At 26.9% G+C, this 18822-nt stretch overlaps 1 protein-coding gene across 1 annotated transcript; it reads right to left on the bottom strand.

The window, feature by feature from the left end:
* Nucleotides 1–3997: 3997 nt before the first annotated feature.
* Nucleotides 3998–5941, bottom strand: LOC106762424 (CBL-interacting serine/threonine-protein kinase 25). The gene has a single exon (XM_014646329.2). The coding sequence runs from the start codon at nt 5569–5571 to the stop codon at nt 4225–4227; it is 1347 nt and encodes a 448-aa protein (XP_014501815.1). The 5' UTR covers nt 5572–5941; the 3' UTR covers nt 3998–4224.
* Nucleotides 5942–18822: the final 12881 nt, after the last annotated feature.

Genomic DNA, 18822 nt, shown 5'->3' with positions numbered 1-18822 from the left:
TAATGGAGAATGATGGGGAAACAATTATTTTTATATATAGTTCAAAATATTTTATAATAAAATGTATTGTTTAGATAATAACTTTGTTGAAAAATTAAATGTTTAAATTTTTATAAAATAATGTAATCACTTAAAATTAAAAAAAAATATATATGAGAAGCAAATATATTCAATTATTAAATAACAGAGTTGTTTTTTTTTATTTAAGAGAAAACATTTGTTTTAAAAAATTACTAAAAGCTTGACGTTTATACATGATGACCTTATTCACATAATCACATCGTCGCGTCTCAAAGCTTGTGTTTTGATAATTTTTTTTCAAAAGATTATTTCCATTTGCACCTTACAAAATTTTAATTTTCAAACAACAATAACTTTTTTTTTTTGTATATTTTCTGTTCCACGTTGCTTGTTGAACAATGTTGACATCTATTTTAATATAGTTTTTCTGATCAAAACTGTTAAGTTACCCGTGAAATTTGAAATACAGGGATAGGTTTTGATTTATTTCATTATATCCCACTTATTTTCTGGAAATTTTGAGTTACTTATTATAAATTTTAATTATAAATTGTAAGTTATTGTGTCTTCAAATAAACATTTTAAAATGAAAGATGACATCTGTTTTACATATTCTCAAATTTCATTATGGTTTGTGCTTATTTTTATATTATTTATATCAAAAAGATCATATTGTTATTTTTAATCATGTTCATAAGTAATGAATGGTTAAAAATATGTAGATCTAAATAGGATACATGTATGTGTTTAGATTGATGATAAAGTTAAAGTTAAGATATTTACAAAATTAATTCAATCTCATATTAATTATTTAGAGTTAATTTTGGCATTAAATTATTAGTGTAATTTTGACTTTTTAAATTACGATTTTTAAAGAAACCATAACAATTTTGAAAATTTCACAAATTTTTAGGTCCTAATTACAGAAAAACTAAAATTATATATATTTTTTTACTTTGGTTATCCAGTAAGCACAATTATTTTTATTATTTTGTCTAAGCAAGAAGATTTAACTTTGGTTATATAATAACTGAAGTTATATATAATTCTTTTTTCTTCAATTCCCTAGTAATTGACATTAAATGTTGCATGAAAATATTCAAAATTTTGAGAGTATTTGACCTCAAATATTATAAGAATTGAAATAATACATNAGAATTGAAATAATACATCTTTTTTTCTTCGATTTTTAAAGAATCGGGATCCAAATTTTGTGAGTATTTGACCTCAAATATTATAAGAATTGAAAATATGTTTAACCTAATAAACATTTTTATGCTAGTAAAAATAATATTTCTTTTTATCTCATTTATATATGCTTTGGTAATAAAACCGAAATTTATGTTCAAAATAACTAATGTCAAAAGTCTTTCAATACTAATAAATTAATAAATCAATCAAATTAAAAAAAAAAGCAAAAACTATCTTATTAATTTATTACAATATTAAGTTTGAGAAATGAAATAAGAGAGGATAATAAGCAAACGGGAGAGGCAATTGCTTCCTATATCCCATTAATTACTTCCTGAAATAAACAGAGACGATAAAGAAAAGAGAGGTAAATTGTGAAGAAGAAACACCACACAGTGAAGAAGAAGGTGGGTGAAAAATTAGGATTAAATTAAATAACCCATGAGGCTACTATTATCATTACACATTAATGATGGGGTGCAATAAATTGGAGGAATTGTAGGAAGCAATTGCCAACGGGAAATTACAGCATATGGGCTAGAAGTCCGACACAGAAAAAATTAATGTATAGAGCCCATCAATTTAAATAGCAAGCCCTATGGGCCAAGCTCACATGCCCGCTATTACGTACGAAATTACTATTAATTTGAAAGTGTCGGGAAGAATCAAAGAGATTTGGAATGCTGCAGAAATTATTTAAAATTTTCTATAAATTAAAAGCCTAATTCATTTCTAAATAAACAAAAGAGATATGACAATTAACCTTTGCATGTAGAAGAACATTTCATATACAACTTTTTTTATATTCTTATCACACAGTGCAACTTTATATCCTAGTCTTACGCTGAATGCGAAAATAAAACCAGAATTTCGTACAAATTCAATCTTTAAAAAAAATAAAAATAAAAAAATTAATGAATCCTACAAAATTAATTTCACATTTCTTCCCAATTCACATGCAACTAAACAATAAAACATACCATTTTTTTTTCAACACACTCTCTCTTATTTTAATAATTTTTAAATAATTATGTACACACAAAAAAAAAAACATGAGAATTAAATGTATAAAATATAAATAGGTGAAGACCCACCCCAAGCCTTTTATATAATTATATGTATTATGAGAGCAAGAAATAAACATAGGTATGGGTCGATCAACAAAACAATGTCATAAAAAATATAAATTAAACCATCGTTTTATTGAATTTTAAAATCATAAACCTATTTATTAGTTGGAATATCAACGTTGTAGCCCGTGTAACTTGAATGTAGACCATTTTTTAGTTTTGAGAGTATTTATTTAGCAGCCCTTTTGTTCAATTCTCTATGGTTTATTTATATTTTTCCTATTTAACTAGTTTTCCAATTTAACTCGGGTTTAGATTCTCTGGTGCTACTAAAATAATACGACAATGTCATCACATGGATTTTTTCTAATACTTTACTCTCGAGAAGATAAGTCGCATTAACAAACAAGACTGGAAACTGATATAAAATGTTGTAGTCATCCTTATAAACATGACATCTTGTTTTATGCGACTTTCATTATATGTTAGTGTTACAGCACAGGATAATTTTAGGTTAAAGATATTATAGTAATCATGAATCTTCTTACAAATAGAAGATAAAGTCAAAGGTTTTTTGTTTGACATATATAACAGTATAAATAAAGAACATTTTGGTATATAGTAACACAACACTGGTACTTACTAAGTTAATCAACAATTTGATCATAGCAAAAAACAAAAAACAAAAGGTCCTTTCGCCTTTTGATCACTTCAATAATGGTGTATTACTACTGCAGAATCGCTTAAGATATAATACAATAACATAAAAGTGAGTGTTGTTATACTGCTATTAGTTGCTGAAAAAGAGAGATAGTGATGAGGGGTACGAGATTGTTCGTTCGCTTTCATGTGCCGTGTTTAAGCAACCTATAGTCAATTATATATGCAACTACCCACAACATCATCGGCGACAGGGACGATAATTGAAGAGAATAATGAGTGAGTATTTTAAGGATCAAACAATTATGTTAAAACGAAGAGATAAAATAATTTAGGAGGTTGGTTGGTGCACTCACCCAACTCAGAAATGGGAACCTGAGAGCAAGTTTGAAATTTATAAACACTGTGCAGTGTTTGAATGGTCCTTTCGGTGACCAAATTTCATTAAATTATAAAAGGACAGACATTTATGTTTTTTGAGGTAACTGTTCCAAACGATTTGGCTTTCATCCTCATCTATTTGAATTCACCCTGATACTTTTGGGTCACTCCTTGCCTGCTTTCAGATTTGTGGGTCCCATTCTTTGTATAAATTCTTTATCTTGGATGCTTCTGGTTCAACTTGTCATCTTCCTATTTGAAAATGCCTTGAACTTAGCTCATTTTGAGATACCCAATAATATACTAGTATTCTTTTTGTCATATATGTAAGAATTGACCTGATTATGATAATTTCTTGTAATTTATAAGTTTAAATTACCATCTGGTTACATGTGGCATGTACTTTTGAACTCTGAATTTGACTGAGAAGTAACAAAACTATAACAGTTACATGTAAGACTTTGAAGGAGACTCTCAATTTTTCCTATCTTCTGCTGCATAGATGATATTAGACTTTTGTCTTATTGTGAAATGTGAAATAAATTAGTAAATTATAATGAATGTTATTTGTATTTGATGTCACCATTCATTAATCTATTTTAAAATAACATTATATTTACGATGATTTTATTTTTATGAGTTAGTGTTACATGAACAATTATAGGAAATAGTAGTTTGGGAGACGGTAATGGCTTCCATTCCGAAAGTAACAGCACAGCACCATCATAATTACAATTTTACAATTTATATACAGTCTCACCTTGAAGAGGAGCAAAACCCTAGTTTATAAAAATTAGGGAGGGAATAAAGACGACGACAAACTCAAAGCCAAAGCAGAACAAAATTAGTTAGAACGTGTCACAGTATCTATCTGCCACACTAATTAAAATTAACTAATTAATTATACGGTGCTTACGACCTGCTTTTGACACTCCTCACCGTGACAGCCGGGGACGTTAACAGCGCACGTGGCATCCCCTTGCCACGTCCAGACAATGTCCTTCAGCGCGGGCCTAACATCCTCGTCGCAAAACTTCGCGTATTCCAAGGTATCGCCGGCGGACTTCGAAAATTCTACCACGGCCACCTCCGGCGCCACCTCGAACACCTCTGCCGTGATTGCAAGCCGCCCCTTCCTTCCCACGGCCATCCCCTGGAACCGGATCTTGAAGTCCTTCACCTCCGCCACCGTGAAACTCAGCCCCCTGGCCGCCGCTGCGATCTTGGCCATAATCGACACCGCGGAACACTTGGAGGTGAACACCGCGGCCGTCTTCCGCTTGGTCTCGAACAGGCCCGAGAGATCAAAGCCCGATGACATGGAGGAGATGAACTCGAAGGCGTTGAAGAACTTGGGAACCTTGGAATTGTTATTAGCCTCTTCCGTAACCGTCTCTTGCTTGTCGACCTGACACGTGTCGGCGACGGAGGACAAGGGAAGGCCTTTGCGGAACCAGGGGACGCGCGTGATGGCGGAAATGGAGGTTCTCTTGGCAGGGTCCGCCACGAGAATCTTGGAGATCAACCTCTTTGATTCGGGAGAAAACCAAGGGGGGAAATCGAATTCCGCTCTCAGGACTTTGTTATACATGGTCATCAGATTCTCGTGTTGGAAGGGGAGAAAGCCAGCCAGAAGAACGTAGAGAACGACGCCGCAGGACCAGATATCGGCTTTTGAACCGTCGTATCCTTTTTTTCTCAAGACTTCCGGCGCCACGTAGGCAGGGGTCCCGCACTGCGTGTGGAGGAGTCCGTCGTAACGAAGCTGTTCGGGCAGCGCAGACAGACCGAAGTCGGAGATTTTGAGGTTTTCGTCGTCGTCGAGGAGGAGATTCTCGGGTTTGAGATCGCGATGGGAGACCCCTCTGCTGTGGCAGTAATCAACGGCGCTGATCAATTGCTGGAAATATTTGCGGGCCTGATCTTCTTTGAGTTTGCCTTTGGAGATTTTAGCGAAGAGTTCGCCGCCACGGACGTATTCCATGACGAAGAAGATTTTAGTCTTTGTGGCCATGACCTCCTTGAGTTCGACAACGTTTGGATGTCGCACCAAACGCATAACGGAGATTTCGCGTTTGATCTGTTCCATCATTCCTTCCTTCCGCACCTGCTCTTTGCTCATTATTTTGATCGCCACGCTCTCGCCCGTGCTTATTTGCTTCCCATAATACACTTTGGCAAACGTCCCCTTCCCTAGAAGCCTCCCCAACTCGTATTTTCCGAACACCGTCTGACACTCTTCCATCATCCACTTACTCAATCACTTATTCTGATTATGATTACGATGATTATGATCACTCCAAAACCAAAACCTCCTTTTTCAGGTGACGAGCGGTGGATTCTGGAAACCCATTCTGGAAACCTGATTATGAGGGAAGAAATAAGATTTTGATAAAGATTGTTTAAATTAAAAAGCTTTTTGGAGGAGAGAAGCACTTATAAGTGAGTGATGATTAACTGGTTTTAGGGTATGGAATAGAAAAATAAAAAGCAAGTGTGGGTGGAAACCATTGGAGCTGCCGGTATTTACTTTTTGTGGGGCTTACCAAAACCCATAGTTTGATAGATAAACGAATGGCTCTCCCATAACCTCACCCATTTCAAAATGGGCCACATTGCATTATTCATTCTTAAATATTCATCTCACTACACAAAACCCATCTTCTACCTCTTCTCATTCTATACTTTTTTTTCCACCTAACATCTATTCCCCATACTGCAAATTCTCTCTACTTTACTGTGTTTTTTTTCCCTAATCCACTCTATTCTTCACTGCTCAATCAATCAAATACTTTTTTTTTTATACTTTTCTAGAGAAATAAGGTCATTTATAGCGGTTTTTTTTATGATTCATTTTATGTGAATCTCACGAAAGTTAGGAGCAACTTTTGCGGTTCTCATACGAGGGGTTTTTATTTTTATTAATTTTGTGGTATTTGAGCAACCACTTTCTACTAAATGAGGTTCTTTTTCTAAATATGTTGACATTTTCCTCCTTCCTTCCTCGTCTAATAAACATAAATATATATTAAAAAATAATGGTAGACTTTTATTATTAATAAAAGAATTCATGGTGAACTGAAAAATGTTAGGTTGGGCATGATTTGATTGTTCATTACTTGAACTTCAATGTCTTAGGATTTAGTTGCTTGTTGATATTGGGAGTAGAATTTATTGCTAAGATTTTTATCTTTTTTTTTTTGCAATTTGTTTATTTTATTGTATACTTGATTTTTCACTTTATATCTATTTAACATGCATAAGATTACATTTTATTGTATACTTCATTTTTCACTTTATATCTATTTAATATCCATATGATTACATTTTTATTTTAAAATAATATATTTTAAGACAAAATAAATAAAAAAGGACTTGTATTAAATGTTTAATAAAGATAAAAAAAGTTAAAGTGTCAATATATAATTTTTTATTTAAAAAGCATTCCGATTAGAGGTGGGGTAAAGGTGGCGAGAAGAACTTCAAACAATCATAAAAACCTATGAAAAGAAAAATAATGACAAAAAAAAAAACAACAAATTTAAAATACTGATACTATCGTGAACAATATAAATATCTCAAGATATATCTTATTTTATAAAAAAAAATTAATATAATTTAATTGACTATTAACGAAAAAAGTGTATTTCATACGATAGTTAGGATTGACATGTCATTTCTTTCAAATTTGTAAAACAACGTTACTCTTAACTATTTTTTTACAATGGAAACTTGGCAATATTAAAATTGTTTAATTTAATATATCAGCTATACAACTTCTTTTCATATTTGTTTATAAGAAATGAACTTTTATGAAAATAAATATTATCAAAGCATTAAAATTTGACGTTTATATTTTACATATAGGAATTTGCTGAAAATATCAGTATTTGTCAATGACTATATTCATGAAAAAACATTGACAAGTATACTCATTGCTACTTTTTTTACACTTGTAACTATCGATATTCTTCTATAATTGTTTTTCATAGATAAACATCTCACTAATTATTGACAAATTTTGTTGATCATTACGTTAATTAATAAATTTTTCAAATATTTAAGACATTATAAAACTTAGTTATTCAAAAAATATATATTTTGGAACTCAAAACAATAATATTTATATTTTGGAATTCAAAACAATAAAGTAATACTTTTATTGGTTATTCTTTACAAAATTATTATATTTTTTAGATGATTTTGAGGATCAGTAGATTTTGTATTCTATTTGTGATTTTTTATGCTAAATTAAGGAGTTATAGTGTATATGATTAGAAATTAATCTAAAATACATTTAATATTGATTCTGATTTTTTGTGGTAAAACTTTTTTAATTTCAAATTATTAAAGGTGTGATAGCTTTATGGAAGTAATATAATAAGTTTTATTTACCGATTAGTTTAAAGTAAATATTGACGTTGGAGTTAAAAGTTATTTTGGTTTAATTTCATATTAAAGTATTTTTAAAAAAAGTCAATGAATATGCAGATAAATTTATCAGTTTTTTTGGGATATAGACTTTTGTTAATTAATTTTAAATATATGTGGATCATTTATGCATGAGAATATGCTTAGAGAAAGGATTTTCAAAAATATTTACAGAAGAATTATTATATTTTAGTGTGTCATAATTTTTTGATTAATGAATGGTTTCTTCAAGTTTTAGAAGAAAATGATATCGTCGTTTATGTTTTTATAAACATATAAAGTTTACAATTTTTCATATATTTTTATAAAATAAATCATTATGTCAATTGTTAACTAATTTAGTTTTGATTCGTAAATAACAATTTAAGTTATTTAATGTTTTTTATTTCATGTATTTATTTAGTTTTTTTTTATAGTTTGTTTATTGTTTTAAAGAGTAATTTTTATTATAGGTATTGTATGATACTTTGTACTATTTTATTTTTTAATAGAATTTTGTGATGGTAAATAATTGATGTACTTTGAGATGATCATAAACGAGAATGAGATGTGCTTAAATATTAATATTTATAGTGATATCTAAGATAGTGTTATTTGAAATTTAATTAATACAAGGGTACATGCACTAGGTCAACCTTAGGGGACAGGTGAGAGTGGCACCACACACAACTTGACTTTATGATTAAGAATTGACTAAAAGTAAATGAAATTTAAAAGCATTCAAAAAACCTGCAATTTTTTCCTTTTGCAAAATCTTAAAATTATATGAAAATCTAATAAACAAATTTACCAAATATTTGTACAAAAAAATTATCTACGAACAATTATACATTTTTCAAAAAATATTCATTTTTTTTTTCTTTTTCGAAGGTTTGTCTTTTGTTTGGATATGTATGAAAAATGATCAGACTCATTCTATTTTCATTTTCACCACAAAAATTATGAATATAGATCTTCATGTGATGTTTATTTACTTAACTTATTATATATACTTCAACTTAATATTTATTTATTTACTAGACAACACATGTGATGTTTCGATTAAATTACTATAATTTCCGGTTATAACATATTTAAACATTGCATAATTATAAAAAGCACTTATGAATTTTTTATTTTAATCATTAACTTTGTAATGACATGAAGAATCAATCTATATATTTTTAATGTCGGTCAAACTTGATTGGTTAAATAACCATATGACTTTTTTAATGTTTTTTAGATTTTATCTTTTAATTAGATAAAAGAAATATAATTTATATAATAAAAATTAAATGCAAGGGAATTAAATATCAGTAATGGATTATTAATATGTAATTTGTAGGATTTTGTCCCATTCATCCAATAGAATAATGCACTTTGTAATATATTTATATATAGGAATTGTATCGGAAAATTAAGTTTTCTCTTTTAAGAGACTTTGTTGGAGTTTTGAATTACAAATAATTGCAATTTTAATTTTATTAAGATAACATGGGGTGATTATGTGTATTACTTATTATTCCCCTTCTCATTTTTATATTTTTTTTAAATTGAATAAGATAATTGTTTTTTTTTTTCTAGATTTCTCATAAAGTACATTGAAATAATTAGTTAAATGATTCCATTTTTATTATTAATCAATTCAGACATTCTGCCAATCATATTATATGGGAGTATTATATAAAAATTATTAAACTTGATGTAACTTTAAGGAAATGAATGAATATGATGGAAACACATGGTATCATCGATTTTTTTTTTCTTTTGAAAATCACAAAACTTTGGTTAAATTGATGTAATATTTTGATTAGATTATACACTTGTTGATTAAAGTCCACATAAATTATGTCTGATTGGTATATGCAATTTTGTAATATGTATCTATAGACACTCTTTTAATAAAATGTAAAATGATAAACAAACTTTAAATCTCAGTATAACTGAGATGTCAAATACATAATAATGTTTAATTTAAAATAAAGTTATAAGAGAAACCTACAAAAACAATCATATTGATATATAACTATCAAACAAACATTTCCTATTCGGTTAAGATTTATTATATTATGATAAAAGTTAATTAAATATAATTTTTTAAATAAATTTAAATATTTGTAAATAAGTGTTATTAATTTGATATTTATTAAATACTTAAAAAAAATTTAATTAAATTTTTATTGTTTAATTTTATAACAAATGTATTTCATATATTAAGGTTATTAGTGACTTTCGAAAACCTATTGAATAATAAATATTTATTATAATTTTAATTTACATGTATACTTTAAATAACCTATATATAAATCTTTTAATTATATTTTAATTTATGAAAATTTTACTTTTAAAAATAAAAAAATATATATTATATTTTTAGCTAAATCTATATCTAGGCTTATTATTTAGTTATTTTACAATTTAAATTATTTAACTATTAAAAACATTATAATCATATTACTAATAATCATAAAACTTAAAATATAAACATATTTTTAATATGTTATGTGATGTCAAAAACATATAAAAAAAAGTAACATGTTGAATATGATATGGGTAAAAATTTCACATAAGTAAATACCGATCTTTACTTTATTTATTTTTTTAAATGATAATAATTTTTATATATGGGTTCAATCATTATAAGTGAAAATATCCATTTTTAAAAAATATTCCATAATGGTTTTGAAGCTAACACAGATAATATCAATGTAAGGTAAATTATTAATTGGTATAAAAATATTTATAACATCCACCTTATTTACAAAAGTATAAAATATATTTTAGAAAAAAATACATTAATTATCTACATCCACTATTCTTCAAAACCTAAATATATTATTTAAAATAAATATCTGTAAAAATTGTGCATGTAAATTCATAAGAATCTCTAATATGCAGAATCTTTTACATTGGATGAGAACATGTGATATTGATTATGTATGAAAATCCAAAACTAATAAATGAAATGTTGGGGATTTTTAGAACAGTGGCATGTAATTGTTATATTAATTTAGATTATAAAATAATATCAGTGTTTTTCAATGTAAATGTAGTGGTTAATATTATCTTAAAGACATTTGTTGTCTAAACTTACAATGTAAATCAGTTTACAATGGATGGAAATTTGCACTGTCCAAACAAAGCATTATTGTTTTTATAGAAGATTATTAAATATTTTTTTCAATACATAAATATTTATATTCTGAAGCAAAGTGTATAAGCAAGTTTATGAATTGACTAAAAGATTCTTTCCTGGTTTTTTAACCATAAATTTATATTAAAAATTGTGATGTAGATTCAAACACCATAAAACAAATACACAGATTCCGACTTGGATTTATATTTTTCACATTTAAATTTTTATAATATTTGTTTGTATACTATTGTATTTTATATTTTTGCATGACATTTATCATATATATATATATATATTAATTTCAATGTTTTGTTAGTTTCCTGATAACCATGGAACAATTGATAGAGAGTCCATCAATTTGGATCACAACACAATTATTATTATTATTATTATTATTATTATTATTATTATTATTTATTATTATTATTATTATTATACATTTCAGAATCATTAAAATCAACCTAAAAGTGTGAAAGAGTCCAGTTGGAAAGGTAGCTGGATTATATAAAACTTGCAAGTGACTAAAGTGAACTGAAATTATTTCCATGGACTGTGGAGCCATCAATCAAAATAATGACTTTCTGGTACACCTCCATAATTAATCATCATCCTTTTTAAATTATTGCCCATATTAATGTGTTTTTGTCTAAGACCACACTTTAAGTATATAATTAAACTCTATACTAAGTTTTTAGTTGTTCTTCACCTGTATGATGATTAATTGCTTAGATTTTAAGTGCAAATAATTAAACTATAGACTCCAATCCATCTTTTTTTAATCTTTCTTTTATAATAAAAACCTATTATACATATAAAAAAACAATGTACTACTGAATTTTTCAAATTACCCCTTCTTAATTTTTTTGACAACTTTCCCTTTTTGGGATTCTTATGCCATTTCCACGTGTTTCCGTAATTAATTAATTATCAAACTATTTATTTAAAAATTATATTTTTAACTAAACATAATTATAAAATTTAAATATAATTATTTAAATAAACTATTTATTTTAAAATAATAATAACAACTATACTAATTTTTTAATACAAATATAAAAACTATAATTACTTTTGTGATACAATTATTATTAACATTAACGATGACATTATTATTATTATTATTATCATTAAAAAGACTTACAAAAAAAATTAAAAATGATAGTGGTTTGAAAATAATAAGACTCGATTATTTTAATATAAAAAGAATTTATTATAAATAATTTTGTTATAACCTAGTTTCGTTATTTTAAAATAAATCATCTTTTTAGAAATCACTCTTATAGAGTAAGGCGATATCTTTTTCTCATCCTATCAATTTTGCAAAAGAGTAAGTTGGTTTGTACTTTTAGTGTTTTCCATGCATGTAAGATTATGTGGTTTTGCATGGACATATGAGTCCTTTATAAGACTTTTTGTTGATCAGTGGTCCTAATCATATGTTTTGATGATGTTTATGTGGTTTGTATGAGCAAATAGAGTTCTTTCAACTATGGGAGTTTCTTTAAGGTCCATTAGAACTGTTTGATTCACTATAAGGCAAGGGAAGCTAATTACCACATTTTAATGTTTTTGATACCTTTATATTATGTGTTGCATGTTTGTTTTGATCTAAAATTGGTAGTTTAACGTGTAAAAGTTATGTTGTGTTGCTTGTATTTAGTTTATTCGGTGTTGAGTTGAGAGATTGAGAATTTGTTCATTTGAGTAAATTGGTATTCATTCTTATACCTAAACTTGTTTTTTAGCCATGCACCAAGTTAGGAATACCAATTTGATCATATGAACAGGTATCTTGTTCCCCAAATTACAAAATTTAAGTTGTTGGTTTCTTGTATGGCACTTGTTAGTGCTGGTGTGGCATTGAGCACAACTTGGTTGTGCAAGTCCGAAAACAGTTGTGCTTTAGACTGTTAAGCGTCAACTTTCATCGTTGAGTAGCCATTTATGCAAATGGTTTGGCACTAAGTGGTGACAAGGTATCGATTAGCGTCAGTTCCCATTGTAGGTCTATAACCATTTAATTCCAAGTCGTTGAGCAACATGATGGCATCATTGGGAGAGATAATTTTCGAGGTTAGGCGTTGAACACCATAATCGGTGGAGCGCTCTCCTGTACAAAAAAGTCATGCGCTAATCATAACTTCGAGGGTTAGTGTATTTTTTTGTGAATTTTTGATTCTTTGAATTGTTTGAAGTGTTTATCATGGTTTCTATGTATAATTATTATATATGGATTGTGACATTTCTTGGATTGATAATATGATTGTGAGTATGTATCGTGTTTATTCGTGTACGAAAGTGATTATGAAGTAGTGATTTCTGGGAAGGGAATTTTGTGGAATGTGTGTTTAACTAGAGCATGTCTTGAGGCAAGGATTGTTCCATTTTTTGTAGTCATCCTAAACTCTACAATCATTCATACTCTTATAGAGAGTGATGATCAGGTGGTGAGAGTGACGAAAGGTTTTGTCATAAGGATGACCTTAGGGTTCTTATGGCCATGGCAAACACTAACATTGTGTGTGTCAGCTTGGTAGAGCAGTTCGTTAAAGCAATATATTGTCATCACAAGTACATGACTTCATTAGTCTTACTCAAAGACACATATCCAAATAATTAAGTCTAGTATGAATGTTTTTATGAATAAGTGATGTCTAATGATATATTTGTGTTTATTTCATGAAAACTCTTTTAGTACATTACTTATCTTTTATTCTTTGTTTGTCTGTCTATTTGTTTCTTATTTTTGTAATAATTATCTTGACGGTGTCAATAGATAAAGATATTTCAATTAATGTGGTACAAGATGAGAAAGTTAGAAGAACATAATTAGGATTTTTCTTATCATTGCAAGCTTTCTTCTTTTGAAATTTTTACTTTTTCATATATATGACTTATTATACTTAGTATATGTTTTATGGATGATTGCAATATAATAATTATATTTTTATTTAACTTGTTTGTTGATTATCATTTAACTTTTATTTAATAATTTTACACTTTTTAAATGCAATGTTAAATAAAAATTATTATTATTATTATTATTATTATTATTATTAACATTAATATTAGTATTAACATTAAGATATAACCATTATTGATTTATTATTATTTTATTATTAATTATTGTTACTATTAGTAGTATTGTTATTATTAATAATATCAGTGTTAGTGTTTTTTTTTTCATAATAAAAAGAAGTTATTATATTATTTTTTTGGCTGGACTCATATTCTTTTCAAAATTTATAAATTTTAATTACTATTAGTAGTATGTCAGTATAACAAATAGATAGTACTATAGTAATATAACAAAAAAAAAATTCAAAACTTATTATACTATATTAAATAAATATAACAAATCATATTAAAATTTTCATATAATTTAGCTAATATGTCAGTATAGCTTTTAAAAAATTATAATTTATAATTACAAATGATGTGTGAATAAAATGTAATTGCATTCATATCCTAGTTTAGGTCATTTGCATACATAATTGTGTTGATTGAAGGATTTAGTCATGCATTATCACTGTTTCGGATCATACATTGGGATTTTGTGTTTTTCTTGTAGATTGGTGATTCTAAGTGACAAAATCACAATTTGGGAAGAATTGATGTCTAAGATGAAGAAATGAAACCAGAGAGTTCAACAACCTAGCTGTGGATAATTTCACAACCTGTGGATTTTTCTTCAAAATGCAGACGCAAAACAGAGATCAATAACTTAGCTGTGAAAGTTTCCACGACCTGTGGAGTTAGCTCGAGAAAATAGAAGACAAAACAGAGAGCTTCACAAGTGAGTTGTGGTTTTTACCACAACCTGGGGATTCACGTCAGAATTGCATAATGAAAACAGAGAAGAGCACATGCAGATGGGGAATTTTTCCATGGGCTGTGAAACTTTCCAGGAGCAGTTACTAATCTCTTTTATAACTGATTTAAAGATATTAAAATTAAAGAGAAATTGAAGGAAATTATTGAGAGAGAGTAACCACTCTCCTAAAAAGGAGGAATTAGTGGAAAAGGGAGGAAATTTGAAAACATGGAGATGGAGACATAAAAGGGTTGGACATTCACGGACAGGGCTTCTCCTTCTTCTTCTTCTCTTCTTCTTCTTCTTCTGCTTTTTCTTACTTTGCTTTTGGACTTCTTTTACATTATGCAGAACTAATTTTCCATTTGTTAGAGGATTGATGCAGTACTTTTGATTATACTTTCTGAACCTTTTCAATTGATGTTTGCTATTAATTTTAATTATCCTTGTGTTCTATTTATGTTTTAATGTCTACTCTATGAGCAGTTTCACAATTGGGAGATTGGTAATTGCTTGCGTTTATAAATAGAATAGATTAGATGTTGTCATGGGAAATTTGGAGAACTAGTTAGTTTGAAATTGAGATATAAATGTTCTTCATGATCTTATTGGATCTGTAACAAGCCTAAGGGATTGGGGTTTAAATTCAATAGATAAGTTTGCCTATCTAAGGGATTAGGGGTAAACAAGCTCTTAATAAATTCAAGTGGATAATTATAATTTATACATCGATTGAAAAGGTACGAAATCAATTCTCTAACATTGTTTATATCATTTGAATTCCAATCATTTGTTTATGTTCATCATTTTACTTGATATTTTTGTTGCTCAAAATTATGTAAATTAATAAATTAGTACTCAACTCATTTAATATCTGAAGACGAAATTTTGTTACTAAAATAACGATTGGTACACTTGGCAAACGTACATCAACAAACATATAACATAATCATGATTTAAAAAATTTAATGTAGTTCTAAAATACAAATATTAATATATTATAATAGTATTATAAACATAAATAATAACATAATAATTTATTAAAAAAATTGAAATATAAAAATTAATTAGAAATTTCTAAAACAGTTATGATATAACTATTGTGAATAATGCTTTAAAAATAATAATCAAAATTATTTAATCAAACTCTTAATTATTTTTTAATATGCAATACAAAAATTTAAATATTACCTTTTAACTTTTAATCACAACAAATATTCATTTCACTTATTTATTTATTTAAACTTATATAAAAAAAATTCTAAAATTTATAATCATTCACTTTTTACATAAAAAATATTTTAATATATATCATCATATATTAATATAATTATCTAATTTTTTTACATGATCTAACATTTTATTTCCACAACACATCTATATATTATATATAATTATAATAGTTAAATATATATTTCTTAAATTTACTTAGACAAATAAAATAACAATTATACTATTTTCATAAAAAAATAATAATAAAAGGATCCGTGCAACGTTCGGGTCACAGACTAGGATTGAAAGTAAGAATGTTCTGGTTTGTATTGAAATTTCTTAGAATAATTGCGTTTATCTTATTTGTTACTCAAACATTTCATATATTCCTGGGCACACCTGAGAAGAATATAATTGTTATTATTTAAATGTTTTAGAATGATAATAAATAAAAAAATGGCAAAAAGAAAAGGCATAATAGTTTAAGGTTGTTCTTAGCCATAGGATTCTCAATTATTAGGAGATTAAGTGCGAATCCATTTCACTCTCACAATCAAGAGGCAATAATTGTTAGAAACAATAATATTATGTTACAATAAATAAATAAGTATATAAATAGTACTTATGAAATTTAAAATACGAAAATATTTTTAATATGAAAAATGCTATAAATTTATTTTTCTAATTTGAATAACTTTTTCAAAATAACACCGTGTGAGACTCATCTTTCATTTAATTATTTTATACCCTAACTTCAGTGTTTCAATAAAGTTTAACAAATTAAAAAATATATTAAAGAAAGACAAATATTTTAACCTTTATTGACATTTTTTAGTAAATATTTCGTTGAAGTTAAAACTGATCTCATTTTTATATATAATTTGGAAGTAAAATTTGTAATATTTTTTTACGGTGGATTGATTTTTTAAAAAGGTTATTTTCATATAAATATAGTCACTCCAATTAGGTTAGCATTGTAAAGTTTATAATTATACGACTTTAGGTATTATAAAAGAAAGAAATATTTTTTTTTTTAACTCTAAACTCATTTTTGAAAGAGATCTTACTTAATATATGTGATGAATAAGCCTTTAAATGGAATAAAAAAAATTCTTGATGTTAATTTTTATATTTGTTAGTTTGTTATTACAATTATCATTTAACATGCGTCACCGAATTTAAAAAAATATGATTCGTGGTAGATTTTTAGTTCAAATGTGTTGAGTGACATTATTAAGATTAATTATTATATATCTAAAATATTGTCTATTTTAGAATATAAAAATTCATCACGGTCTTGTCTTTAAAACATATCTTGGAGACTGAAAAGAGAAAAAAATATCTAAATTGTTTTAAGTTTCAACTCCTAAATGATACGAGACTATTAATAAAAAAAATGTAACAATGCCTACTATAGAAAGATTCGTTGTTACTATGAATATTTTAAGTACTCTTCTAAAATGTATTGTGATATTAAAGTACTTTAGAATAATGAAGTCATCAACACAATTATTCATCATCTTTCAAGACATCTTGCAAGACTTCTGTATTCAATTATTAATGCTTTGAAAAAAAGAATAATAATTGTCAAACTTATGAAGATTACTCGTGAATCATAGTATTCACATAATGTGAGTGAATGCAACAATTCAAACATTCTTAATTTATAAATTGTTAGTGCATATGATACTCTTAAGAACTTGATCAAAGTAATATGTTGATATTTCATTTAAACAAATTCTACATCGAAAAACAAAATTGTTCAACAATTTTACAATTTAAAAATAAGTGTGACATATATTAAATATGTGTAGGAGGGATACTACATATAAAAGCACAAAAACATTTCACTTTTCTGTAAATTTTCATTCAAAGATAATTTATTATGAAGTAATTTATAGACCATCAACGATGTAGAAGGATGAGTGCACTCTTTCCAAATGCAATTGGTCCAAGCAACCTTGAGGATAAGTTTTTAATAGTTTTGTTCTTCAAAATCCCATCTTAAACATCAATCCATATAATCTCATCTTAATTATAAGAAATAACAATGTTATCAAGTTTCTCTTTCAAAATACATATACCATTTTTTTAATCATTACCTTAAGCATTTGTGACAAAAGGTTGAATATTTATATAGATATCCTTTAAACGATGCATAAGCTTTTAGAAAGGTTACTCGAAACAACAATCATGGTTTTGTCGTGCCATTTTCCATAACACATTTAACAACGAAATAAAATTTTGTATGTGACTCTTATGTTATTTTTTGATATTTCATGTTACATATTGAGCATCTATGTTTTTTTTTTTTTTGTTGCATCTAATCATGAAAAAAAAATGATTTATAACTTATTTTAAGATTGAATAACTCATATATATGATTGTAGACATAGTTTTATATCTCTTGATAATTTTAAACCCATATTATTCATGCATATTATATTATGTGTAAAAAGGACTAAAGAATTAATATTTTTACATTATAACCTAAAACTTATTTATAAGAAATTAGGATCAATGAGCTTCTGATGTGAATATTAGAGAAACATGATAATTATAAAAATTGCATTAAGTTGAATTTATGAAATTCAACCTCAATGTTTGCATAAGTGTAGTCTAAATTAGTATAATTCAAATTAAATAAATACATTTAAGTCTATTAAAAATATTATACTTGGATTTTCATCTTAGAAGCAGTTAATACACTTGTTAAAAATGTCACAACTATATAATTTATTCCAATTTATAGTGACCATGCCTCTTTTAAATATTTAGTAAGTATATATAAAATTTATAATTCAACTCTCACACTCTTTAAAACTAAGTACAGGTTGGTGAACCTAAAAGTATAAAGGTAAACCACAAAACAAAAATCAATTAGTTGAATTTTACCCATCATGTTTAACAAATTTTCTTTTGATCAA

The sequence above is a fragment of the Vigna radiata genome, chromosome 5 (genome assembly GCF_000741045.1).
Source record: "Vigna radiata var. radiata cultivar VC1973A chromosome 5, Vradiata_ver6, whole genome shotgun sequence".
In the NCBI taxonomy this organism is placed as follows: Eukaryota; Viridiplantae; Streptophyta; class Magnoliopsida; order Fabales; family Fabaceae; genus Vigna; species Vigna radiata.
Note: the sequence above shows the minus strand (reverse complement) of the source record. Positions and strands in the feature narration are given on the sequence as shown.